General features: G+C 45.8%; 1 protein-coding gene, 1 long non-coding RNA gene and 1 pseudogene across 3 annotated transcripts in view; 2 read left to right on the forward strand and 1 right to left on the reverse strand.

Moving 5' to 3' along the window:
- Nucleotides 1-28000, reverse strand: part of MEI1 (meiotic double-stranded break formation protein 1) — a 95890-nt gene that overhangs the window by 51111 nt on the left and 16779 nt on the right. The window contains exons 6-14 of the mRNA XM_003905610.4: nucleotides 27797-28000; nucleotides 22556-22686; nucleotides 16622-16736; nucleotides 15764-15880; nucleotides 14080-14179; nucleotides 13821-13955; nucleotides 2572-2686; nucleotides 1028-1119; nucleotides 68-209 (exon numbers count right to left, since the gene is read on the reverse strand). Of these exons, the coding sequence (XP_003905659.2) occupies nucleotides 68-209; nucleotides 1028-1119; nucleotides 2572-2686; nucleotides 13821-13955; nucleotides 14080-14179; nucleotides 15764-15880; nucleotides 16622-16736; nucleotides 22556-22686; nucleotides 27797-28000 (1151 nt within the window). The remainder of the gene's footprint in view (nucleotides 1-67; nucleotides 210-1027; nucleotides 1120-2571; nucleotides 2687-13820; nucleotides 13956-14079; nucleotides 14180-15763; nucleotides 15881-16621; nucleotides 16737-22555; nucleotides 22687-27796) is intronic.
- Nucleotides 114-27895, forward strand: LOC108580754. Of its 2 annotated transcripts, XR_001892292.2 has the most exons (4): nucleotides 114-224; nucleotides 2535-2706; nucleotides 20685-20834; nucleotides 27784-27895. It is a non-coding gene; the product is annotated as an uncharacterized LOC108580754 (long non-coding RNA). The 2 variants fall into 2 exon arrangements; XR_002515401.1 differs by lacking the exon at nucleotides 27784-27895 and having other exon boundaries at nucleotides 20685-21319.
- On the forward strand, nucleotides 24502-24595 carry LOC116270903 (annotated as a pseudogene).

A 28000-nucleotide genomic window follows, 5' to 3' on the forward strand; every position in this document is an offset into this window, starting at 1 on the left:
GCCTGGCTCGCCTGCACATTCCTCTCTGCCCCAAGCTTCATGCTGCCCATGGCTCAGGAGAACACACCATCACCATAGGGATACACAGCGAGTCACAGGCACTGAGAAGAAATTCTGAGAAGGCCTCCAAGGTGTCTTCCTTCTTGGCGCTGGGAGCTGTGAATGGATTCTCCTGGGCTGAAGGCTCACTCTGGAATTCTATAGCCAACCTAAGAAATCAATGTGTGAGTATATCCACTACCACCTACGCAACCTAAAGATTACAAACACCCTCCTGGGGGGTGGCAGGGAGTGCCTGTGCTCAGGGTCCAGGGAAAGTATCTCTATTATCAGATCAGGAGAAAGTTCAATAGACCACAATGAGGAGAGGACTTGATCCCTGGCTACATCTCCAGATTCTTGCTCCCTCCCCCTCCCCCAACTATGTGTACTTCCACCCCACTGTGTGTACTTCCCTGAATATGCTATGCTATTTGCTATTTCCCATTCATTTGCCTTTAAATATGCTGCTCTCTCCATCTGGAATACCTTCCCCAGGTTCTTGAAAACCTAACAAATCCCACACGTATACAAAAAAGCATCTCTTCCCCAACAGACTGTGAGCTCCTTGCAGGCAGGAGTCATTCTGACTTTTTTTTCCAGCCCCACTGTCTAGCATCAGGCATGGCACACAGTAGATACAACAAACATTTGTTAATGTAAACTGAATTAATTCAACAACCATTCAGTGAATACTTATAGTGCTAGGCTAGTTGGGGGGTGGTGGGGAGTGAAGGTGAATAAGACACAACCTCATGGCACAGTAGCAAAACTCCATGAGGAAGGAATCTTTAGAAAGGTCCTACCCCTAGCTGCCTGCCCTCAAGCCTCCTCCACACCCCCGCAAATCCTACCCCAGCCAAAATCCTCTTTGCCATACAGCAGAGTATCAGAAATCAAGTATTGCCTCTAGAACTTCACCCATTGTCTGAATCCCTTCCACACCTACCTTCCATGCTATTACTTCGTACCACAGAGGGCTCCTCACCTGCAGGCACTTCTAAATCCCTCCAGAGTGCTCAGGAGGAACTTTCCCCTTTGAAGAATGGCTTTCTCTGAATCTCTACTGGAGGCATGGCCCTGAGGTGGGAAGGAGAGACAGGAACCTAGTGATCAAGTATATGCTGTGTCTCAGTCTATGCTTGGATGACTGTAGACCTCTTCTTCTCACACTGCAGTCTGACATTCCTGTACACCTAACTTTCCAAGAGATCTTGGCTATATCCTTGCAAATAGCTCCTTTAAAAAATCGTGGCAAAGCTGGGCATGGTGGCTCTCACACTTGTAATCCCAGCACTTTGGGAGTCCAAGGCGGGCAGATCACAAGGTCAGGAGATCGAGACCATTCTGGCTAACATGGTGAAACTCCGTCTCTACTAAAAATACAAAAAAAAAAAAAAAAAAAAAAAATTAGCCAGGCATGGTGGCAGGCACCTGTAGTCCCATCTACTAGGGTGGCTGTGGCAGGAGAATTGCTTGAACCCCGGAGGCAAATGTTGCAGTGAGCCGAGATCACACCACTGCACTCCAGCCTGGGCAACAAGAGCAAGATTCCATCTCAGAAAAAAAAAAAAAAAATGGTAGCAGGGGCCTGGTGCGGTGGATCATGCCTGTAATCCCAGGACTTTAGGAGGCCGAGGTGGTCAGGAGTTCGAGACTAGGCTAGCCAACATCGTGAAACCCCGTCTCTACTAAAAATACAAAAATTAGCCAGGTGTGGTGGTGCATGCCTGTAATCCCAGCTACTCGGGAGGCTGAGGCAGGAGAATCGCTGGAACCCAGGAGGCGGAGGTTGCAGTGAGTCAAGATCGTGCCACTGCACTCCAGAGTGGGGCCACAGAGTGAGACTCTGTCTCAAAAAAAAAAAAAAAAAAAAAATGGTAGCAGTGTTGGAGGGACCTTAACCAACAGTCTCTCTGAACCACAGGAATGGCTATTGGTCTATTATATGCAGAAAGCTGTCACAGGCTAGTGGGCATTAGCTTGACTGTAATGGCCCTATTAGTTGCTCTAAAACACAAGACAATCTCCACTCCATCAGGTGTAAAGAGCTTAGTTTCCAAAGTTAATCCTGAAAGACACAATCAACATTCACACTGACAGTGTCTTACCTGATATCTTAAGTCTACAGGCTATTAAAAGTCAGCAACTACAACACATTGTATATGGTTCAGATTCTAAGACTCTAGTGAATCCAGACTTAAATAATTTTGTGAGTATGTTTACTCTATCTGCTTATATGATATAAACGGAGAATGTATGTAATAGACTGGGGTAAAAACACCCTGGAATTTAGTATCTAGGCTTAGGTACTTTCTAGTTATAGACCTTAGAGAAAAATTATTTAACCCTCGTGGCTTTAGTTTCCCCATCTGTAAAAATGGGAATAATAATCCTTAAGCCTCATAGTAGCCATGTGTGCATGAGAAAAAGCCATGAAATAGCATACAAAAGTAAGGGAATATACTAATTATCTTTCTAAAAACACATTGCAGCATGATCTTCAGAAGCAGCAGGCTGCAGTACACTGACCAGGGGCCTCCTGTTCAGCAAGGTCTGGGAAAACTCCGCACACCGGTTTAGCATGGCTTCTAGCAAAGACTGCAGTTCCCGATACTGCACAGGTGGAGCACTCTGATGGTCCTTCCTGCATCCAGAGAGACAAAAGTAGGTTCATGGTAAGGCAAGGGTATTCCCAAGATAACCCCAGGTTCTTAGGCAACAAGAGGCAGTGCGGTTGGATCAGAACATGGAATTTAATCTGATAAAAATCCTTACTCCAGGCCAGGCATGGTGGCTCACGCCTGTAATTCCAGCACTTTGGGAGACTGAGATTAATAGATGTCTTGAGCCCAGCAGATGGAGACCAGCCTGGGCAACATGGTGAAACCCAGTCTCTACAAAAAATTAGCCAAGTGTGGTGGCACACACCTATAGTTTCAGTTACTCAAGAGGCAGAGGTGGGAGGATCACCTGAGCCCAAGAAGGTAGAAGCTGCAGTGAGCCGTGATCACACCACTACACTCCAGCCTGGGTGACAGAACAAGACCTTGTCTCAAAAAAATCCTTACTTCAATGCTTATCTAGCTGCACAACTTCTTGTACAGTCCTTGACCTCTCTAACCATCAATTTCCTCATCTATCAAATGAGGCTTAATAGTGCTTTCCTCATAGCCTTATCATGGGGATCAAATTCAATAATGTATGCCAAACACTTAGCATGATGCTTAATACATAATAAGTCCTTATAAATGTCAGCTGTGTCTATTATTACTATTAAGGATACAAAGTTTTCTCACAGAGGAGAGCTTGCTGGTGAAAGAAGCACTACCTAGAATTGAACGTACATCAAGAGAGTAACAACCACTGTTTTCCATTAAGTAACAAGCTCTCCTGGGGAAGAGGGATCAAACTTTGTTAACTCAATGAGGAAAACCAGGATCAATAGGTAAATGTTACTAAGATCCAGAGATGGAGTCTCACTCTGTCACCCAGGCCAGACTGCAGTGGTATGATCTTGGCTCCCTGCAACCTCCACCTCCCAGTTTCAAGCAATTCTGCCTCAGTCACCTGAGTAACTGGGACTACAGGCACATACCACCACACCCAGCTAATTTTTGTATTTTTAGTAGAGATGGGGTTTCACCATGTTGGCCAGGCTGGTTTCAAACTCCTGACCTCAAGTTATCCACCCACCACAGCTTCTCAAAGTGCTGGGATTATAGTCATGAGCCACTGCAACCATTGTGAGAACTTACTTTTTTTTTCTTCTTCTTCTTTTTGAGATGGAGTCTCGCTCTGTCACCAGGCTGGGGTACAGTGGCGCAATCTCAGCTCACTGCAACCTCTGCCTCCCAGGTTTAAGTGATTCTCCTGCCTCAGCCTCCCAAGTAGCTGGGACTACAGGTGCACGCCACCACACCCAGATAATTTTTGTATTTTTAGTAGAAACGGGGTTTCACCATGTTGGCCAGGATGGTCTCGATCTCTTGACCTCATGATCCGCCCGCGTCAGCCTCTCAAAATGTTGGGATTACAGACGTGAGCCACCGCACCCGGCATCAGTCTGAGAATTTTCTGAGTCGAAGTCTGTAGAAGTACAGGGGACCATCTCTAGGGAGAAGTGAGTTCCCCATTCTATAAGATTATATGCAGAGACTGGAAAAGTACTTTTGGAGATTCAATCATTATGAGTATGGGGTAAATGTAGACAGGTAACACTTAGGGCCATTTGAACTCTCAGATTCTATAGACTCAGATGAGCTAAGAGTCATTGACTAGTTTAACTGTGAGTTCCCAAGAGGAAAGGGACCAGTTCCATCTTTTCACTTTACCTAAACAGAGACAGGTGCATTATAAGTTGATGATTAATAGAACAGATGTCAAATGGATGAATGACTATTTTACAAGGTATTGGTTTCCTAGGGCTGCTATAATAAATTACCACAAACTGGGTGGCTTAAAACAACAGTTTATCCTCTCACAGTTCTGGAGGCTAGAAATCTGAAATTGAGGTGCCGTCAGGGCCATGTCCCCTCTAAAGCAAGCGTGTCCCACCCACAGCCCACAGGCTGCATGCAGCCCAGGACAACTTCGAACGCAGCCTGACACAAATTTGTAAACTTTCTTAAAACATTGTGAGATGAAACCCCATCTCTACTAAAAATACAAAAATAGGCCGGGCATGGTGGCACGTGCCTGTAATACCAGCTACTTGGGAGACTGAGGCAGGAGAATTGCTTGAACCAGGGAGTTGCAAGTTGCAGTGAGACAAGATCACAACACAGCACTCCAGCCTGGCGACAGAGCAAGACTCTGTCTCAAAAAAAAAAAAAAAAATTGAGATTTATGTGTGGCCTTTTTTTTTTTTTTTTTTTTAAGCTCATCAGCTATCGTTAGTGTCAGCATATTTTAAGTGTGGGCCAAAACAATTCTTCCAGTGTGGCCCAGGGAAGCCAAAAGATTGGACATACCTGCAAAGGGTCTTGAGAAAAATCCTTCCTTGCCTCTTAGCTTGTGGTGGTGGCCACAATCCTTGGCATTCATTGGCTTGCAGCTGCATCACTCTAATTTCTGCCTGTCTTCACATGGCCACCTTCCCTCTGTGCATGTCCATATGTCACTGTATGTTCAAACAGCCCTCTCCTTACATAGAGACAAGTCACTGGATTTACAGCCTGAGCTGTATGACCTTATCTTAACCAGATTCAATGTACAAAGGCCCTATTTCCCAAATATTCACAGGTTCTTGGCAGATACCAATATTGGGGGGACACTATTTAACCCAGTACAGTAGCTAGGAAATAAAACCTATTAATCCTCATCCCTGGGCCTTTGTTGAGCACTAAGAGCAATCTGTTGGGCCTTCTAGCAGGTTCTCAGTCAATTGCATATGGTTAAGGCTTGATTTCCCCTTTCCTTCTTCATCTCTGGGAGCTCCAAGTTTGATGATATTACACGATCATCAAGCCCTAGTTCCGCCATCTTTAAATTCTTGGGGTTTTTTTGTTTTGTTTTGTTTTGTTTTGTTTTGTTTTGAGACAGTGTCTCGCTCTGTTGCCCAGGCTGGAGTGCAGTGGCACAAACACAGCTCATAGCAGTCTCAACTTCCTGGGCTCAAGCAGTCTTCCTACCTCAGCCTCTCAAGTAGCCGGGACCACAGGCATACACCACCACGCTTGGATAATTTTTGCAGAGACAGCATTTCCTCAGGTTATCCAGGCTAGTCTCAAACTCCTGAGCTGAAGCAATCCTCCCGCCTCAGCCTCCCAAAGTGCTGGGACTACAGGTGTGAGCCACTGTACCTGGCCTCTTTAAATTCTTTTTAGCAGCTCTCACTCTTCATTCTTCCATCTAGTTGTGCTTTCCAAAGACCCTCTGAACCACCACACCTCAGAGGGGCCACATCAGTAAACATTCTGGGAAGTTAAAGTCAAAAGTAAAATCATCCTTGGCCAGGCGCGGTGGCTCAAGCCTATAATCCCAGCACTTTGGGAGACTGAGGCGGGCAGATCACAAGGTCAGGAGTTCAACATCAGCCTGGCCAATATGGTGAAACTCCGTCTCTACTAAAAATACAAAAAGTGGCTGGGCGCGGCGGCTCAAGCCTGTAATCCTAGCACTTTGGGAGGCCGAGACGGGCAGATCACGAGGTCAGGAGATCGAGACCATCCTGGCTAACACGGTGAAACCCCGTCTCTACTAAAAATTACAAAAACTAGCCAGGCGAGGTGGCGGGCGCCTGTAGTCCCAGCTACTCGGGAGGCTGAGGCAGGAGAATGGCGTAAACCCGGGAGACGGAGCTTGCAGTGAGCTGAGATCCAGCCACTGCACTCCAGCCTGGGTGACAGAGCGAGACTCCATCTCCAAAAAAAAAAATACAAAAAGTATCCAGGCGTGGTGGCAGGCACCTGTAGTCCCAGCTACTCGGGAGGCTAAGGCAGGAGAATCGCTTGAACCTAGGAGGCGGAGGTTGCAGTGGACCGAGATCGAGCCACTGCACTCCAGCCTGAGCAACAGAGCGAGGATCTACCTCAAAAAAAAAAAAAAAAAAAAAGTAAAATAATCCAAGGCTTAATAACCTGCCCCCTATCCATCTCTCTCCATAATTCTAACCCAACAGCTTTCCTGCTTCTCCAGGAAACACTCACTTCATGTAACCTGCTGGTCAACTGGCTACTGCACCCTAAAGTCTCCAACCCACGTTTCGCTAATCCTAACAAATCTAACTCTCACCCTTCATAGCACAACTGAAATACCACCTCCTGCCCAAAACTACAGGTCCCCTCTAGCAATGTCCTGCTGGGAGACTTCCAGCTCAGCATAGGTGCCTCTGATTGACACTGCTCTTACTTATGCTTTTGTTACCTTGTTGGTTTACTCATCCCACCCACTCTGGAATTCATGCCCTAAATTTAGAGATTCAAATTCAGGGAAGGACAAAGGAGGAAAGGAAACAGACTGAAGTCACTGTCATGTAAATGCTATTTTTTGTTTCAATTTTTAGAACCAACCTAGAGTCAAATTACAAAGATTTAAATATAGTTACAGAAGAGACTATAAATATTAACAACTTTCACAATGTAAAATTAAAGGTACAGCTGACTGGCCTTGAGAAATAGAAGTAGGGAAGAGAGGGGAAAAGAAGAATTGAGGTGCTGTTAACCACGTAGGAACTCAGGAGACACTGCTTCAAGTTGAGGGAACAAGAAATACTAGTTTTAGGTACATTATTTAAAGGTTAAAAAACAAAATATTAAATAGCAAAAATGCCAAGGACATGTAGAGAAGACAAAAAAATGTGAGCTAACTAAATCTTGATCTTTCTTACTGGCAAGTCAACGAATAACGTCTTAAATTTAAGATGGGGATTATAGGCACCCGCCAGCACACCCAGCTAATTTTTTTGTATTTTTAGTAGAGACAAAGTTTCACCATGTTGGCCAGGCTGGTCTTGAACTCCTGACCTCAGGTGATGCACCTGCCTCGGCCTCCCAAAGTGCTGGAATTACAGGCGTGATCCACCATGCCCAGACTATTCCTTTTCATGGTAAATCCTGTATAATTTATTTATTTATTTTCAAGAGAGGATCTCACTCTGTCACCCAGGCTGGAGAGCAGTGGCATGATCATAGCTCACTGTAACTTCAAACTCCCGGGCTCAAGCGATCCTCCTGCCTTACCTCCAGAGTAGTTGGGACTACAGGTGCATGCCACCACACCCAGCTTATTTTATTTTATTTATTTTATTTATTTATTTATTTATTTTGAGATGGAGTCTCGCTCTGTCACCAAGCTGGAGTGCAGCAGTGTGATCTTGGCTCACTGCAACCTCCAACTCCCTGGTTCAAGCCTCAGCCTCCCAAGTAACTGGGATTACAGGCACGTGCCACCACATCCAGCTAATTTTTGTATTTTGGGTTTGGTTTGTTTGTTTCTTTGAGACAGTCTTGCTCTGTTGCCCAGGCTGGAATGCAGTGGCATGATCTCGGCTCACTGCAACCTCCACCTCCAAGGTTCAAGCGATTCTCCTGCCTTAGCCTCCTGAGTAGCTGGGACTACAGGCGCCCACCACCACGCTCGACTAATTTTTGTATTTTTAGTAAAGACAGGGATTCACCACATTGGTCAGGCTGTTCTCGAACTCCTGACCTCGTGATCTGCCCACCTCGGCTTCCCAAAGTGCTGGGATTACAGGCGTGAGCCACTGTGTCTGGCCTATTTTATTTTACACTGTTTTGTAGGGATGGGGTGGCACTATGTTGTCCAGGCTAGTCTCAAACTCTTAGCCTCAAGCGATCCTCCTGCCTTGACTTCCCAAAGTGCTGGGATTGCAGGCGCGAGCCACCATGCCCAACCAATATCTTATTTTGTATTATTTGAATACATTACTTTGTTAGAAATTTAAAAGAGAAAATATGGTAACAAAATAAAAGTTACTCTATACATATGGGTTTCCTGGGTTATTTATTTATTTATTTTTTAAGATTTCAAGCACCTTGCTAAGGAATAATTTCCCATTGTGGTGCTAGGATCCCTTAGTCTCACTGTCCATTTTAACATCCTTCATTCGCATATTGACTACCTACAAAGAGCCAGAGATACAGCAGTGAAAAAACTGACAAGGTCCTTGAGCTCCTGGAGCTTATATTTTAGTGAGGGGAGGGGAGATATAAAACAAATGAATAGGCTGGGTTCAGGGGCTCATGCCTGTAATCCCAGCTATTTGGAAGGCTGAGGCAGGAGAATTGCTTGAACCCAGAAGGCAGAGGTTGCAGTTAGCTAAGATCGCACAACTGCACTCCAGCCTGGGTGACACAGTGAGACTCTGATTAAAAAAAAAAAAAAGAGGCTGGGTGTGGTGGCTCACGCCTGTAATCCCAGCACTTTGGGAGGCCGAGGTGGGCAGATCACAAGGTCGGGAGATCGAGATCATCCTGGCTAACACAGTGAAACCCCGTCTCTACTAAAAATACAAAAAAAAATTAGCCAGGCCTGGTGGCAGGCGCCTGTAGTCCCAGTTACTTGGGAGGCTGAGGCAGGAAAATGGCGTGAACCCAGGAGGCGGAGCTTGCAGTGAGCAGAGATCGTGCCACTGCACTCCAGCCTGGGTGACAGAGCGAGACTCTGTCACAAAAAAAGAATAAACAAGAACTTTCAAATGTTTGATAGATGCTATAGCAGTCTGATAAGGTCAATTAGGAAAGGAAATTCTGAATGAGACTTGAATGACAAGACAAAAGCAGTCACAAAGATTTAAGGGAATATTATTTTGGGCAGAGTTGGAATAATTAGTGGCAGGAATAAGTTTGATGTGTTCAAGAAACAGAAAGCAGATCAGAGGAATGAGCAAGAAGTGACTGAGTACTGCTTGTGGAGTCAGGGACCCAAATCTAATTCTTCAGATCCCAAATTGGGTGTTTTTATCTATATCCCAGTCGCATGGACAAATTGAGATTGAAGTTTCTGGAATAAAGCACCAGGCAGTTGGAAATGTCATCTGGAGTTCAGGAAAACACTATAGTGGGCTGAATGGTGGTACCCAAAGATGTCAGGTCCTAATCCCTGGAACCTATGAATGTTATTTTCTACAGTAAAGTTTTCACAGAGAATCTTGAGATAAAGCAGTTATCCTGGATTATTCAGGGGGTCCCCTACATGCCATCATAAGTATTCTTATAAGAGAGAGGCAGCCAGGCATAATAACTCATGACTGTAATCCCAGTACTTTGAGAGGTCAAAGTCGGAGGATCACTTGAGGCCTGAAGCTCAAGACCAGCCTGGGGAATATAGCAAGATCCCCATCTCTACAAAAAATAAGAAAAAATTTTTTGGCCAGGTGCGGTGGCTCACGCCTGTAATCCCAGCACTTTGGGAGGTGGAGGCAGGCAGATCACGAGCTCAGGAGATAGAGACCATCCTGGCTAACATGGTGAAACCCCATCTCTACTAAAAATACAAAAACAAAATTAGCCAGGGATAGTGGCGGGCGCCTGTAGTCCCAGCTACTTGGGAGGCTGAGGCGGGAGAATGGTGTGAACCTGGAAGGCGGAGCTTGCAGTGAGCCGAGATCATGCCACTGCACTCCAGCCTGGGAGACAAAGCAACACTCCGTTTCAAAAAAAAAAAAGAAAAAGAAAAAAGAAAAAAAATTTTAAGAAAAGAGAGAAAGGCAGAGGGAGAGTATACATACAAAGAGAACAGAAGACAATGTGGTCACAGAGGCAGTGATTACAGTAATATGACCATAAGTTATGGAATGCCCACAGCCACCAGATGCTGGAAGAGGCAGGGAAGGGTTCCCTATTAGAGGCTCCAAAGGGAGTGTGGCCCTGCTGACACCTTGATTTCATCTCAGTGATACTGATTTTGGACTTCTGGCCCCTAGAACCATGAGAAGGTAAATATCTGTTGTTTTAAACCAACTTTGTGGTAATTTGGTCCTGCCGCAATAGGAAAGTAATACAGGCATTTTAGGCATGAACTATAGATTTGAGCATTATCAACAATAGCTATAGTAGCTGAAGCTCTGTGAGTGGCTGAGAGCATTCAAAGAGAAACTACAGTAAGAGAATCAGGGCTAGAGACTGGAATTCATAGTTGTCAAAGAGCTGCCAGCTTCTGATTAAAGATGATGGAGTCAACAGATACATTTACCTCTGCTACTCCTTACCAAAATGAAACAGAATTTTCTTTCAAGATGTAAATTCAAAACAACAGAGAAAATACAAAAGACATGATAATATAACACTTTGGAAGTATAATTTGGCCCTCTGTATTGTGGATTCTGCATCCATGGATTCAACCAACTATGGACCAAAAATATTTTTTAAAACTTATAAAAAATAACAATATGGCTGGGCACAGTGGCTCACGCCTGTAATCCCATCACTTTGGGAGGCCAAGATGGGCAGATCACCCGAGGTCAGCAGTTCAAGATCAGCCAGACCAACATGGAGAAACCCTATCTCTACTAAAAATACAAAATTAGCCGGGTGTGGTGGCGCATGCCTGTAATCCCAGCTATTCAGGAGGCTGCAGCAGGAGAGAATCACTTGAACCCAGGAGACAGAGGTTGTGGTGAGCCGAGATTATGCCATTGCACTCCAGCCTGGGCAACAAGAGCAAAACTGTCTCAAAAAAACAAAAAACAAAAACCAGCACTTTAGGAGGCCGAGGTGGGCAGATCACGAGGTCAGGAGATCGAGACCATCCTGGCTAACACAGTGAAACTCCATCTCTACTAAAAATACAAAAGAGTGTAGGCGTGGTAGCAAACACCTGTAGTCCCAGCTACTCGAGAGGCTGAGGCAGGAGAATGGCATGAACCCAGAAGGCAGAGGTTGTAGTGAGCCAAGACTGAGCCACTGCACCCCAGCACAGGCATGAAGCTGAGACGCTCTGTCTCAAAAAAAAAAAAAACCGATACAACAATAAAAAAATATATAAAATGTAAGCCAGGCACGGTGGATCATGCTTGTAATCCCAACAGTTTGGGAGGCCGACACAGGTGGATCACCTGAGGTCAGTAGTTCGGGGTAACCAGCTAGCGTGGCAAGCCTGTCTACAAAATACAAAATTAGCTGGGCATGGTGGCATGCACCTGTAGTCCCAGCTACTTGGGAGGCTGATGCAGGAGACTTGCTTGAGCCTGGGAGGTGGCAGTTGCAGTGTGCCAAAATCAAGCCATTGCACTCCAGCCTGGACAACAGCAAAACTCAGTCTCAAAAAAATTTTAAAATACAGCATGACAACTATTTACATTGCATTAATTTGTTTGTTTGTTTGTTTTTTGAGATGGAATCTCACTCTGTGGCCCCAATCTGGAGTGCAGTGGCAAGATCTCAGATCACAGAAACCTCCGCATCCCAGGCTCAGACAATTCTCCTTCCTCGGCCTCCTGAGTAACTGGGATTACAGGCATGTGCCATCATGCCCACCTAATTTTTGTATTTTTAGTAGAGACAGGGTTTCACCATGTTGGCCAGGCTGGTCTTAAACTCCTGATTTCAGGTGATTGGCCCGCCTCAGCCTCCCAAAGTGCTGGGATTACAGGTGTGAGCCACCATGCCCCGTCTACATTGCATTGACATTGCATAGTTGTCCCTCAGTATCTGTGGGGAATTGGTTCTAGGACCTCTGAAGATGCCAAAACCAGGATGCTCAAGCTCCTTATATAAAATGGTATAGTATTTGCATATAACATATGCACATCCTCCAGCATACTTTATTTATTTTATTTTATTTTATTTTTTGAGACGAAATTTCGCTCTGTTGCCCAGGCTGGAGTATAATGGTGTGATCTCCACTCACTGCAACCTCCACCTCCCAGGTTCAAGCAACTGTCCTAGCTCAGCCTCCTGAGTAGCTGGAATTACAGGTGTGTGACACCACATCCGGCTAATTTTTTATATTTTTAGTAGAGACGGGGTTTCTACTACATGTTGGCCAGGCTGGTCTCAAACTCCCGACTTCAGGTGATCCACTCACTTCGGCCTCCCGATGTACTGGGATTGTAGGCATAAGCCACCACACCCGGTCCTCCAGTATACTTTAAATCATCTCTAGATTACATATAATACCTAATACAATGCAAATGCCATATAAATAGTCATTATACTGTTTGGGTGTTCTTTTTTTTTTTTTTTTTTTCTTGTGAGACAGAGCCTTGCTCTGTCACCCAGGCCAGAGTGCAGTGGCGCAATCTTGGCTTACTACAACCTCCACAGCAATTCTCGTGCCTCAGCCTCCTGAGTAGCTGGGACTATAGGCATGTGCCAACATGCCCAGCAAAGTTTTTGTAAAGAACGGATTTTACCACATTGGCCAAGCTGGTCTTGACCTCCTGACTCCAGTGATCTGCCTGCCTTGACTTCTCAAAGTGTTGGGATTACAGGGATATGCCACTGTGCCTGACCGGGTTTCTTTTGTTTTTTTTTTTTTTTTTCTTTTTTCTTTTAAGACAAGGTCTCACTCTGTTACCCAGGCTGGAGTGCAGTGGTGTGATCTCAGCTCACCTCAACCTCTGCTTCCCAGGTTCAAGCAATCCTTCCACCTCAGGCTTAGAGTAGCTGGAACTATAGGTGTGCACCACCATGCCTGGCTAATTTTTGGATTTTTAGTAGAGACAGGTTCTGTCATGTTGCCCAGGCTGGTCTTGAACTCCTGGGCTCAGGTGATCCAACCCACCTTGGCCTCCCAAAGTGCTGGGATTACCGGTGTGAGCCACCATGCCCAGTGGGTACTGTATTGTTTAGGGAATAATAACAAGAAAAAAAGTCTATACACATTCAGTACAGAGACAACCATCCATTCTTTAAAATTTTCAGCTGGGTGCGGTGACTCACGCCTGTAATCCCAGCACTTTGGGAGGTTGAGGCAGGTGAATCACCTGAGGTCACGCATTCGAGACCAGCTTGGCCACCATGGTGAAACCCCGTCTCTAACAATAATGCAAAAATTAGCCAGGCATGGTGGTGTACACCTGTAATCCCAGCTACTTGGGAAGCTGAGGCAGGAGAATCACTTGAACCCAGGAGGCACAGATTGTAGTGAGCTGAGATCGCACCATTACACTCCAGCCTAGGCAACAAGAGCAAAACTCCATCTCCAAAAAAAAAAAAAAAAATCAATCCATGGTTGGGTGATTCCATGGATGTGGAATCCACAATTATGAATAGTCAACTATATTAGGTATTATAAGTAATCATCAGCTGCCCTGGCCTCGACAGGCCCTTAGGTACATGCAGGGATGGAAAGTTTAGCCTGCCTGGGTCTCTCACCTCAGAAAAGCAGAAGTGGCCTTCACGGCCTCAGCAGCCACCTCCAGCACAGGGCTGCTAACTGCTTCTTGGAGGGCACGGCCAGCATCTCTGCACATGGCTGAGTTTGTGAACAGCTTGATCTCCTCTGGCTGCCTGAGAAATGGTAGATGAGAAATGAGTAGGTGAACTCTTATCACTGACCCCACCAGGAATGAAAGCCCACTTTTCCTTCTGCAGTCTGGCCCCTACAAGTCTCATGTTCTACCACTTTGCTCACCGGGTCAGGATTTCAGTGAAAAGTAACAGGCCCTGCTTGTGCAGCTCTGTGTTGTTCATCTCCAGGCTTCCCTGCAGGCTCCTCACCACTGCCTCGATCCCTACCACAGGATGACATGACAGAGGCCAGGGATCAGTGCTCTCTTGTTCCTTCACTGCCCACCCAGGAGAGGTTACAGGCTCCAGACAGCATGTATCAGTTGGAGGCCGCTCGTGGAGGGACCCTGACAAGATTGAGCTCATGGGACCAGACTGTAAGATCTTTGAGGCTGGGCCCTCATCTGATTCATCTCGCCAACACACAGTACAAGCCATAGCACAATCCCTGGCACTTGAGGTTTTCACTGAACACCTATTGACCAAGATGTATTTTCTTCACTTGGCATACTCCTGTTCCTCCTTGGAGAATCAGGTCAAAACCCCACTCCTCTAAAAAGCTTTCCCTGATCCACTCAGAGCTGTGACTCTCCCCTGTGACCCCACAGCTCCTGTGCTTCCCTCTAGCAGAGCTCTAATCAGCTCATAACGAAATTTCCCTTTGCATATCTCTCCCTTTTCTGAGGGCAAGGACCAATGTTATTTGTTATCTCTAAATTTCCAGGTTCCAGCCTGGTGCGTGGCTTATACTAGGAATATAAAATGAATGACTGAATGTGCCTACTCTAAAAATCTAGATGTGATATAATAAGTCCCAGACAGCGGGCTCACACCTGTAATCCCAGCACTTTGGGAGGCCGAGGCAGGCAGATCACCTGAGATCAGGAGTTCGACACCAGTCTGGTCAACATGGTGAAACCCCATCTCTACTAAAAATACAAAAACATTAGCCAGGCATGGTGGCAGTCACCTCTAATTCCAGCTACTCGGTAGGCTGAGGCAAGATAATTGCTTGAACCCGGGAGGCAGAGGTTGCCGTGAGCCGAGATCGTGCCATTGCACTCCAGCCTGGGTAACAAAGCAGGACTCGGTCTCAAAAACAAAAAAAAGGTGCCCGACGTAGTGGCTCATGCCTGTAATCCCAGCACTTTGGGAGGCCAAGGTAAGTGGATCACAAGGTCAGGAGTTCGAGACCAGATTGGACAACATGGTAAAACCCCCATCTCTACTAAAGATACAAAAAATTTGCTGAGTGTGGTGGCACATGCCTGTAATCCCAGCTACTCAGGAGGCTGAGGCAAGAGAATTGCTTGAACCTGGGAGGTGGAGGTGGCAGTGAGTCGAGATCATGCCATTGCACTCCAGCCTGAGTGACAGGGTGAGACTCCATCTCAAAAAAAAAAAAAAAAAAAAAGAGTCCCAGACAAGGAAGGATAGTTTCAAGAAACTTTGAAAGAATAAATTAGCAAAACTTAGAGACTACCTGGATGGTTAGAAATCTGGGGCATGGGAAATAACTAAATCTAAGGTTGAGTAACACTGTTTAGAGTTGTTGTTAACATGCAACAGAAATTCATTTAGTGGCTAAGAGAAGTGTCCTTCTCTTGCTGAAGCGTCTAAACATATACACTTCTGATAATCAGTGAACAGCAGAACATTTGTATATCAATACTTGCATATGAAATCTGGTAATGAGTTTGGGCTGATGAAATGTCTAGACTCAGTGCTCCCCTCCAAGGTGGAGGCTTGCTGCTACCCAACTGTCTGTCTACCCAACTCAAAGCTAGTACAGGACCCTTACTACCAACCATACACCGTGTGGCACTTGGAAAAAAAGAGTGGCTCTTCTGCCAGGAGTGTCAAGCAGTTGTAGCTGGACGAGACGAGCATTTCACTGGAAGAAGAAAGATGCTCAAAGAGGAACTCTGACAAGGAAAAGGATGAGAAAACAATAAATGACAGTCATGTGATCACGATCCTTTAACTGATGCTAAGGCTTTGGATTTATTCAGCATCTTACTCTTGCTACTTCATCTGTTCACATATCCTCCCCATGAGTCATGATCATTTATCCACTAATAAACCTGGAAAGTGCCCTTGATTATGGTTTACCTCTTCTTTTTAACAGATGGGGAAACTGAGTCCCAGAGAAGAGGCACTATTAGTGGCGGAAGTAGGATTGGAACCTAAGTCTCCTAATTCTCAGAATGGGCAGTGGTGTGGATGAAGGGAAAAGAGTTTTTAAGAGTCAGAGGGGCTTGACTTTTTATCCCATCTCTGCCACTGACTAGGCCTGCCAATTATTTCATTTTCTGATCCTCAATTTCCTTATCTATAAAATAGCGAAGATGAAGACCTAAATGTGGTAACATTTGCAATGTACCTCATAACAGTCCCTGCTCATAACAGTCCCTTGAAAAATACTGTTTCCTGTTGCCTACCTGGTCCACAGGTCTTTCTACCACCCCACATTAGGGTTTTATTCATAGGTGACCAAATAAATGACAAAAATCAGTAACAAATTGCTCAAGGTCATACAAGAAATCTATAGCAATAGGATTCAGATGTTATGAGACATAGTTCATAGGGTCTGTCATACACAATTGAACCTGTCACCACCCCATCCTTCTAATATAGGGAGGAGAATGTTAGAAGCATTCCCCTACCTGGGATGTCAGCATGGATGAAGGCCGGGGCATGCTTTGCTGGGGAGTGGACAAGCACCGCAGTTATACAGTGAGCACTGGCCACCTGCAGGGTTTCATCTCTAGAAAGGAGAAGCTGGAGAAACAGGCAGCGAAAAGTAACCCAGTCACACCACCAACAGGACCAGAAAACCTGGCCTAGGTGCCTCAGGGCAATAGCCTAATTCATTTCTGATCCTTCCTATCCTACATGGCACCAGGCACAAGGATGGGGCTCAGGAGAGCCGTTACGGATTATGGGAAGGGGTCTCTGTGAACAGCAGCAGGTGAGAAAAGTAAGGAAAGAACACAATGTAAAATCCACCAGGGGCACTCAAAGAACACTGTAACTGTCATCAACAATGAGTGCTCAAGCCTTCATTAACAAAAGTACTTTCAAAGTCCTCATCTGGTTTATTTATTTATGAAACAGGTCTCACTCTGTTGCCCAGGCTGGAGTGCAGTGGCATGATCATGGCTCATGGCTCACTGTAACCTCTGCCTCCAAGGCTCCAGCGATCTTCTCATCTCAGCCTCCTGAGTAGCGGGGACTACAGGCACATGCTACCATGCCTGGTACCTTTTTTTTTTTTTTTTTTTTTTGAGACAGAGTCTTGCTCTGTCGCCCAGGCTGGAGTGCAGTGGCATGATCTTGGCTCACTACAACCTCCGCCTCCCTGGGTTCAAGCGATTCTTCTGCCTCAGCCTCCCAAGTAGCTGGGACTACAGGCGTGCACCAACACACTCAGCTAATTTTTGTATTTGTAGTAGAAACAGGGTTTCACCACATTGGCCAGGCTGGTCTTAAACTCCTGACCTCGTGATCCACTTGCCTTCGCCTCCCAAAGTGGTGGGATTACAGGCATGAGCCACTGCGCCTTGCCTTGTTATTTTTTTTTTTTGACACAGGGTCTCACTTTGTCACCCAGGCTGTAGTGCAGCCATATGAACACAACTCACTGCAGCCTCAACCTCCCCAGTGTAAGCAATCCTCCTGCCTCAGCCCCCCAAGTAGCTGGGACCACAGGCATGCACCCTGACCCTGGCTAATTTTTAATTTTAATTTTAATTTTTGTAGAGACAGAGTTTCACCATGTTGCCCAGACTGGTCTCAAATTCCTGAGCTTAAGCAATCCACCTGCCTTGGCCTCCCTGAGTGCTAGGATTACAGGCATGAGCCACCATGCTCAGCTCCAGCTCATTTTAAAATTTTTTATAGAGACAAGGTCTCAGTATATGGCCCAGGCTGGACTTGAACTCCTGGGCTCAAGTGATCCTCCCACCTTGGCCTCCCTAAGTGCTGGGATTACAGGCATGAGCCACTGCGCCCAGCTCTCCCTCATCTGGCTTTGATGTTTACAACAATTCTGTGACATAACAAGGAAAGGTTCTACTATAAATCTCAATTTACTGAGTGCACAGAAAAGATTTAACACCGTAGGCCGGAGGCTATTATACTTAGAAAACCCTATCAGCAAGGCTGACTCTTGGCTGGGTTTGGGAACTTGGATTTCAGGAGGGTTCCTACCAGAACTGAGAGAGTGGGCCGGGCGCGGTGGCTCAAGCCTGTAATCCCAGCACTTTGGGAGGCCGAGATGGGCGGATCACTAGGTCAGGAGATCGAGACCATCCTGGCTAACACGGTGAAACCCCGTCTCTACTAAAACACAAAAAATTAGCCGGGCGCGGTGGCGGGCGCCTGTAGTCCCAGCTACTTGGGAGGCTGAGGCAGGAGAATGGCGCGGACCCGGGAGGCGGAGCTTGCAGTGAGCCGAGATCGCGCCACTGCACTCCAGCCTGGGCGACAGAGTGAAGACTCCGCCTCAAAAAAAAAAAAAAAAAAAAATACAAAAAACTAGCCGGGCGAGGTGGCGGCGCTCGTAGTCCCAGCTACTCGGGAGGCTGAGGCAAGAGAATGGCGTAAACCCGGGAGGCGGAGCTTGCAATGAGCTGAGATCCGGCCACTGCACTCCAGCCTGGGCGACAGAGCGAGACTCCGTCTCAAAAAAAAAAAGAACTGAGAGAGTGGCTCATTGTGACTAAACTATTTGTACAATGAACAGTTGACCTTTGAACAACACAGGCTTGAACTGTATGGTTCTACTTATATGCGGCCTTTTTTCAACTGAACGCTGATGGAAAATGCAGTATTCACTAGATGTGAAACTGGCATATGCAGAAAGCCAGCTTACTGGGGTTTGCCAGGGCTGACTGTAGGACATGAGCATATGTGGTCTGCGTATATGCTGGCAGTCCTGCAACCAATCTCCCGTGTATACAAGGGACAACTGTAGTTTATGCAGAACACCTGTTTTCCTTCTGGGAGTCTGGAATTTTGGTATATGCTCAGCAGAGGATACCTACATGAACAGCCAGTCCCCCATAAAAACCTGGGGTGCTAAGGCTCTGATGAGCTTCTTCAGTAGGTAAGGTTTCACATGTCACAGTTCATTCCTGGGGAAATTAAGAAGTGCATCCCATGTGACCCCACCGGGAGAGGACTCTGGAAGCTTGTGCTGGTTCCACCAGACTTTGCCCCATGAACCTTTCCTTTTGCTGATATTGCTTTCCTTACACTGCCGTAAATCATAGCTATGAGTATGACTAGATGTTGAGTCCTATGAGTCCTCCTAGCAAATCATCAAACCTGGAGGTAGTCTTGGGCACCTTTAGCAAGGTTAGGTTACTTACTCTAGGCTACACAGCTGATAAGTGGCAAAGCTAAGGTGCAAACTCAGGTCAGTCAAGTCCAAATCTAGGAGTCTTCCCACAACTGTGATGCCTCCCCCATCAGAATTTTTAGATCAGGTATATTTGCTACTCCAAACATCTCAGTGAATTTCCATTGCACTCTGAATAATATGCAAACTCCTACTGGTCACCATAGCTATTAGGGATGCCTCTAACACTTTCAGAAATCAAAAAAGCGTTAACTGCAACCACAGATTTTAAGTATCATAGTAGCTGATTTGGGGGGAGAATAGTACCAAACAGAATATACATCACCAGAAGAATGGAGGGCATGCCTGGTTTTACAGCTTTTAAGAAAAAGGACCAAGTAGACATGAGTCTATTCATGTCTGGTAAAGAGACATCTGAGGACTGAAAGCTTACCCCCTTCTCAGCCATATTGGACTTACAAGTGGACATATAAACAGACTCCCTGTTTGTCAGGAAAAGAAAAAAAAAAAGCCAGATTTTCTGATAGTATATAAAGGAGTTTAGAAAGTAATATTTATCTTGTTCCCTTTTATAAAATAAATGACATACTGTATTTTATTTTAAGATGCTAGTGATGTAAGGCGAGCCATTATTTTATGTACCACTAAGAAAGAAAAAGTGCTACCAATTAAACTATGATGCACTGTTGATGGTAAAATGTCTCCCAATTTCAGAGCAGTTAAAATGTGAAAAAAATGTATCTCAGAATCAAAGAAATATGATATGTATCCATTAAAACAATGATTCTTGGTTTAAAATATTCTTTTTTTGAAGTTTAATTGGTTAAATTTCATTACACTTCAATTTTGTGACTTGATAACACATTTTTAGGTTTCCCTGTTGTTGTTTAGGTACCTATGTTTGAAAATGGCAACAGTAACTGCTTTTAAGTTAGTTATTACAGCTTAAAACTGCACTAAAACTTATGGAATACATGTATGATTCCTAAGTCAGAAAGCTGATCCTAGCTCATTATACTTGATGAGTGACATTTAAACTCTGAAATGGACTAAACTATTTTCTTTAGAAGTCAGTTCTTTTCTTTTCTTGCTATAGTCTCAGGACAAACCTTTTCCTGCCATATTCTCCTGCCTCAGCCTCCCGAATAGCTGGGATTACAGGCACATGTCACCACGCCCAGCTAATTTTTGTATTTTTAGTAGAGACAGAGTTTCACCATGTTGGCCAGGCTGGTCTCATACTCCTGACCTCATGATCCACCCGTCTCGGCCTCCCAAAGTGCTGGGATTACAGGCATAAGCCACTGCACCCGGCCTCCCTTCTCACTTCTAACCAGAGCTCCTTCTCCTCTTCCTTGCTGCAGAAAGAGTCCCAGAGTTTGGGCAATGAACCCCTGCTATCACATGAGGGTTTGCAGCTCTGCGAGTCCCTGTGCTGAGCACTGGGGAAAGATGCCAGACTCAGGTTTTGCCCTGAAGGAGCTCCCAGCCAGTCAACCACAATACGGTATAAGGTAAGCACTGTGACAGTGGGTCACATTCTGCCTAAAGGAGCCAGGGTGACAGGGAGCCCTATAGGCTTGAAGGCTGACTCAGATTAGCAGATAAAGAGAGGAGAAAGGCCCTATAGACAGAGGAAGAGCAATTGCACAGGCACTGAGACAGGATTACCTAGCATATGCAGGACTACGGAAAGATTGCATGTGGCTGGAGCACACATGGGGTAGAAGAGACAGGAAAGTGAGGCTGAAGGGATGAGCAGGATCCAGATAAAGAGGGTTCTCAGTACCAAGCTCAGAAGCTGATCCCTAAAGCAACTGAGGTGACTTTGTTTCTATTGCTGTAAGTATTCTCCATTTTCAGGCAGCCCAGATGTGAAGGGGAAGTGTAGAGGTAAGAATTTATGGCCAGGCATGGGGGCTCATGCCTGTAATCCCAGCATTTTGGGAGGCCAAGGCAGGCAGATCACAAGGTCAGGAGTTCGAGACCAGCCTGGCCAGCATGGTGAAGCCCCGTCTCTTCTAAAAATGCAAAAAATTACCCGGGCGTGGTGGCTTGGCGCCTGTAATCCCAACTACTCAGGAGGCTGAGGCAGGAGAATTGCTTGAGCCTGGGAGGCGGAGGTTGTAGTGAGCCAAGATCACGCCACTGCACACCAGCCTGGGCCTAGGCGACAGAGCGAGACTCCATCTCAAAAAAAAAAGAAGAATTTACAACTGAGGCTGGGTGCAGTGGCTCATACCTGTAATCCCAGAACTTTGGAGGCCAAGGTAGGAGGATCACTTGAGCCCAGGAGTTGAGACCAGCCCAGACAACACAGAAAGATCCTGTCTCTACAAAAAATTAAAAATTAGCCACGCCTCACGGCAAACACCTGTAGTCTCAACTACTCAGGAAGCTGAGACAAGAGGATCGCTTGAGCCCAGGAGGCTGAGGCTGCAGTGAGCTGTGACTGTGCCACTACATTCCAGCCTGAGTGGATAGAGTAAGACCTCGACACTTAAAAAAAAAAAAAGAATTTACAAATGAAAGGAAACCTACTTTCTATCACCCAGGGTGGAGTGTAGTGGCATGATCGTGGCTCACTGCAACCTCCGCCTCCTGGGTTCGAGCAATCCTCCCACCTCAGCCTCCTGAGTAGCTGGGATTACAGGTGCGCACCACCACGCCCAGCTAATTTTTTTTTTTTTTTGAGACGGAGTCTCGCTTTGTCACCAGGCTGGAGTGCAGTGGCGTGGTCTTGGCTTACTGCAACCTCCACCTCCCAGGTTCAAGGGATTCTCCTGCCTCAGTCTCCCGAGTAGCTGAAACTATAGGCGCATGCCACCATGCCCAGCTAATTTTTGTATTTTTAATAGAGACGGGGTTTCACTATGTGGGCCAGGATGGTCTTGATCTTTTGACCTTGTGATCCACCAGCCTTGGCCTCCCAAAGTGCTGGGATTACAGGCGTGAGCCACCACGCCCAAGTTTTTTGTATTTTTTATAGAGACAGGGTTTTGCCATGTTGCCCAAGCTGGTCTTGCACTCCTGGGCTCAAGCAATCCACCGACCTAGGCCTCCCAAAGTGCTGGGACTACAGACATGAGCCACCGCCCCCAGCCAGTATATTGTTTTGCGCAGTAAGAAAACACTTGGAAACCTGAGATAGGAGTGGTAGATGAAGATGAGGCCCAAGAAGCACTTGGGTCCCCTTGTTATTGAACCTAGAGACCAAGAATCACAAGACAATTACCTTTTTGAGCACCAAAGGCAGTGAGGTATCTCCTGATGACCCTTCGATATTCTTAGCACTTTCTCCCAGTTCATCCTTGTTCATGATCATGGACACAAAGAGATCATACTTCAACAGCTGCCTCAGTAAACCTAGGAAACAAAGGGATTGGGAAGTAAGGAGAGAGGAACACAGGCACCAGAGTCCTCCCAAGATAGCCCTTCAGACATCCCAAGAGAAATTTCTTCATGCCTCCATAAATACGAAGAATGGTTAGAATCCTTAAGTACCAATTTGCTTTTTGCACCCAGCTCTCTTCCATACAGATCTAGTGAGAGCCCACTAAGTGCTAGGCCTAAGGGTCTAGGGATTCAAAAGTAAGCAAGATAAACATAGCCCGACTGCTCCACTCAACTAAAAGTTTCATGAGGGCAGGAATAATGTGAATTTTTTCACCATAACATCACCTGGCACAGTTCCTGACACATAGCAGTAACTCAAGAAATATTTTTTGACTAACAAAGGGAGCATACACTCCTGTAGGAGAAACAAGCACAAAAACAAGTCAGACAAGGCCAGGCATGGTGGCTCACATCTGTAATCCCAGCACTTTGGGAGGCCGAGGCGGGTGTATCACTTGAGGTCAGGAGTTCAAGACCAGCCTGGCCAACATGGTGAAACCCCCTTTCTAGTAAAAAAATACAAAAAGTAGCCTGGCATGGTGGCACGTGCCTGTAGTTCCAACTACTCAGGAGGCTGAGGCAGGAGAATCACTTGAACCCAGCAGGCACAGGTTGCAGTGAACTGAGATCGCATCACTGCACTCCATCCTGGATGACAGAGTGAAAGTCTGTCTCAAAAAAAAAAAAAAAAAAATTCAGACAAATGACCCTTATAATTGTGATAAATGATATAAATGAGAAGTACCCAAATACATGAAAATGTATATGAGGATTTTATATACATAAAATCCCCTAGTGTGGGGGATCAGTAAAGCCTTCCATCAGCAAGTACCATTTAAACTGAACCTGAAAGATAAGTAGGTAAAACTAGGTGAAGTAAGGAGAAGTATTCTAGGCATAGAGAACAACATTCCAGAAAGTGAAAGAAAGCCAGAATGGTTGGGGGTAAAAAAAAGTCCAGAAATTATGTTTGAGAAGTAGTCACAAAAGACCACATAAGCTATGTTAAGGATTCTGGTCCCTATGCTGGGATTCATGGTAAGTCACTAAAGTGTTCCAAATAATACATACTTTAACAAGTAAAGAAATGCTTGTCAGAATATTAAATATTAAAATTAAATAATGTGGAAAAAAGCCCAGAGGACCATGGGAAATCAAATGAAGCATCTAATCTAGCCTGGAGGCTCAGGGAAGGCTTCTGTAAGAAGGTATTTGAACCAAATCTTGAAGGATGAGAAGTTGGATGCGAGCCAACTTCTGGGCAGAGGAGTATATAAAGGCAGGAGAGCATGGTGTGTTCCTGGAGATGCATTTGGTTCAGTAAGGCTGAGTTAGGGTGGGGACAGATAGACAAGTGAGAGATGAGGCTTGAGAGGTTAATAAGGATTAGACCATAAACAGTTTATGAGCATAGTGGGACCCCATCTCTACATACACACAAAAAAATTAAAATGCCTGGCAAGGTGGCGTGCCCCTGTAATACCAGCTACTTGGGAGATTAAGGTGGAAGGATCACTTGAGGCCAGGAGTTCGAGGCTGCAGTGAGCTATGAACATGCTACTGTACTTCAGCCTGGGCAACAGAACAAGGTCCCATCTTTAAAAATAAGTAAATTAAATAAAATAAGAACTTATGAGGATCTTGGGTTGTAAAGTAAGTGAATAAGATGATATAAAACAGAATATAAGACCCATAGTGCTTCAAGTGTCCAAAGGATGTGACTACACCCCTGGCTAAGGGGAGAGGGTGGGAAGGCAAGGCTCCAGAGAAGAGGTGGCCTTTAAAGTGTTGTCTGAAAGGAGAGAACGTTAGCACTCCCCTTGACCAGGATAAATGAGGCCCTCGGGTCTGACAAACATGCATAGGGTGAATTTTTTTTATTATTTAAAAAAAAAAAAAAAAAGAGGCTGGGCGCGGTGGCTCATGCCTGTAATCCCAATACTTTGGGAGGCCAAAGCAGGCGGATCACGAGGTCAAGAAATTGAGACCATCCTGGACAACATGGTGAAACCCCATTTCTACTAAAAATACAAAAATTAGCTGGGCATGGTGGCACACGCCTGTAGTCCCAGCTACTCGGGAGGCCGTGGCAGAAGAATCACTTGAATCTGGGAGGCGGAGGTTGCAGTGAGCTGAGATCATGCTACTGCATTCCAGCCTGGTGACAGAGCAAGACTCCATCTCAAAAAAAAAATAAAAAAAAAAAAAGAGGTAGCATTTAAAAACAGGAATTCTGGCTGGGTGTGGTGGCTCATGCCTGTAATCCTAGCACTTGAGAAGTCCAAGGCACGTGGATCTCTTGAGCCCAGCAGTTCGAGACCAGCCTGGGCAATATAATGAGACCCAGACTTTACAAAATTTTTTTTAATTAGCCAGGCATGGGCTGGGTGCAGTGGCTCACACCTGTAATCCCAGCACTTTGGGAGGCCAAGGCGGGCGAATCACAAGGTCAGGAGATGGAGACTGTTCTGGCTAACACGGTGAAACCCCGCCTCTTCTAAAAATACAAAAAATTAGCCGGGTGTGGTGGCAGGCGCCTGTAGTCCTAGCTACTCAGGGGGCTGAGGTAGGAGAATCGCTTGAACCTGGGAGGCAGAGGTTGCAGTGAGCCGAGATTGCACCATTGCACTCCAGCCTGGGCAACAGAGCAAGACTGTGTCTCAAAAAAAAAAAAAAAAAAAAAAAAAAGAATGGGTGTGGTGGCTAATGTGCCACCGGTGGCTAACGGTGGCTCCCAGCTCAGTGGCTAAGGCAGTGGCTCCCAGCACTTTGGGAGGCCGAGTCGGGCATATCCTGGGGAGGCCAAGGCGGGTGGATCATGAGTTCAGTAGATCGAGACCATCTTAGCTAACATGATGAAACCCCATCTCTACTAAAAATACAAAAAAAAAAAAAAAAAAGAGCCAGGTGTGGTGGCAGACACCTGTAGTCCCAGTTACTCTGGAGACTGAGGCAGGAGAACGGCGTGAACCCGGGAGGCGGAGCTTGCAGTGAGCTGACATCGTGCCACTGCATTCCAGCCTGGGTGACAGAGCTGGAGTCAAAAAAAAAAAAAAAAAAAAAAACATTAGCCAGGCATGGTAGTGCAGGTTTGTGGTCCCAGCTACTTGGTAGGCTGAGGTGGGAAGATCATTTAAGCCCTGGAGGTCAAGGATGCAGTGAGCTGTGATCCTACCACTGCACTCCAGCCTGGGTGACAGAACAAGACCCCGTCTCAAAATAAATAAGTAAATAAAAATTTTAAAAAATAAAAGTGGGAATTCCCAGTATTACCAGTTGAGATTTCTCTCTACTATGGTCAGGTGAGCTGTAGGACTGCCCAGGGCCTCACCTTACGGCCTGTACTTGCACCCTTTTGTTCTATATGCACTAACTCCAATACTGCCCTGCTGCAAGTTACCGCAGATACAGGCTGCTTCATACCTTGTGCTCTGGTCCATGCTCCTGCCTTCCTCCTTTCCCCACAATTTAGGACTCAGTCCAGGCATCCTTTTCTTTAGGAAGCTTCTCCTGTCCCCTGCTCCCATCCTCTTCTGTGCACCTCCAAGACAGCACTCATCACACTAGACTCTAGTTGTCCATGTGTGTCTTCTACACTGGCCTTTGAGCTCCCCCAAGATAAAGCTTGAATTTGATCATCTCTGTGACCTCAGAGCCCAGCACAAGGCCTGGTATAGAATGAATGCTCACTATGTATGGCTAGATTATTCATAACAGCTCCTGATCCAAATTTTGAAAAGAAGCTGTTGTCACGCATAGACTGTGCTTTTCTCTACAGCTTTTACCTGAGAACAGGCCCTCACCCAGGCACCAATCACAGTGCCCATCTGTTCTGTCCAAAATAAGAAATCTGCCTGCTCAGAACAGTTGAGAGACCTTATGTATTTCTGCAAAAAAATAGGAGAGGATGCTAAAAGTATATGTTGGGTCTTCTAAAGAGCCTCAAGTAACAAGCAGGGAAACCTAGTGCCATGGTTTGAATATGTTCCCCAAAGTTCATGTGTTGGAAACTTCATCCCCAATGCAGCCATATTGGGAGCTGGGGCCTAGGGATGGTGTTTGGGTCATGAGTTTGGGGTTTGGGTTTGGACCCTCATGAATGAATTAATGCCATCACCATGGGAGTGGGTTTGTTATCATGAGAGTGGACTCCTCATAAAAGGACAAGTTCAGGCTAGGCACAGCGGCTTGCGCCTATAATCCCAGCACTTGGGGAAGGCGAGGTGGGCAGATCACCTGAGGTCAGGAGTTCGAGACCAGCCTGGCCAACGTGGTAAAACCCCATTTCCACTAAAAATACAAAAATTGGCCGGATGTGGTGGTGGACACCTATAATCCTAGCTACTCAGGAGGCTGAGGCAGAAGAATCACTTGAACCCAGGAGGCAGAGGTTGCAGTGAGCTGAGAACGTACCACTGGACTCAAGCTGGACAACAGAGCAAGGCTCTGTCTCAAAAAATAAAAATAAAAAAAGGAAAAAAGAAAAAAAGGGACAAGTTCAGTCCCCTCTAGCTTTTTCTCTTGCCCTCTCTTTGCCCTTCCACCATGGGATGACAGAGCAAGAGGGGATTCACCAAATGCCAGCCTCTTGATCTTGGACTTCCTAGCCTCCAGAACTGCAAACCAATAAATTTTTGAACCAATAAGTTTTTCATTATAAATTACCTAGTCTGTAGTATCCTGTTATAGCAGCATAAAATGCACTAAGACACATGGGCTTTACCCTGGAGGCCAGAGGGAACCATGGAAGAATTTCTGACTTAAGAAAATGACAGGATGTGAGCTGTACAATGTAAAGATTAACTTGCCAGCAAATACAGGATGCACCAGGGCAGACAATAAAGGCAGAAAAAATTGCTGTCCCACTTTCCTTCCTATTTTCCTCGAAAGGCAACATTCTTAAGATATCATACTAACTCTAGGCATCTTTCACACAGTGTGCCTCTTATCTCTCAAACCTTGTGGCTTCTACCTTTTGCAAAACATCTAACTTCCCCACTACTAGAGAACTCAATATCTCAAGTCTTCTAGCAAAATGTCAAAAACATATTCTCCCTTTTTCTCCAGCCTCATGTCTTACCCAAGCAGTTAATCTGCAGCTCCTTTGTCTGGGCACCATCCAGGATGGAAAGGAAGAGGGGAAAAAGCTTCTCCCGGAAGTGTCCTGAAAGCATCTCAGCTGCCACGGGTGAGGAGTATAGCTTCCCATAAAGGTAACAGACAGAAGCTTGTATGCCCTCACTGGGGTATACTAAGCCTCTCAACAGATGCTCCATCAGGTTTC

Source organism: Papio anubis, chromosome 16, assembly GCF_008728515.1.
Source record: "Papio anubis isolate 15944 chromosome 16, Panubis1.0, whole genome shotgun sequence".
NCBI lineage: Eukaryota > Metazoa > Chordata > Mammalia > Primates > Cercopithecidae > Papio > Papio anubis.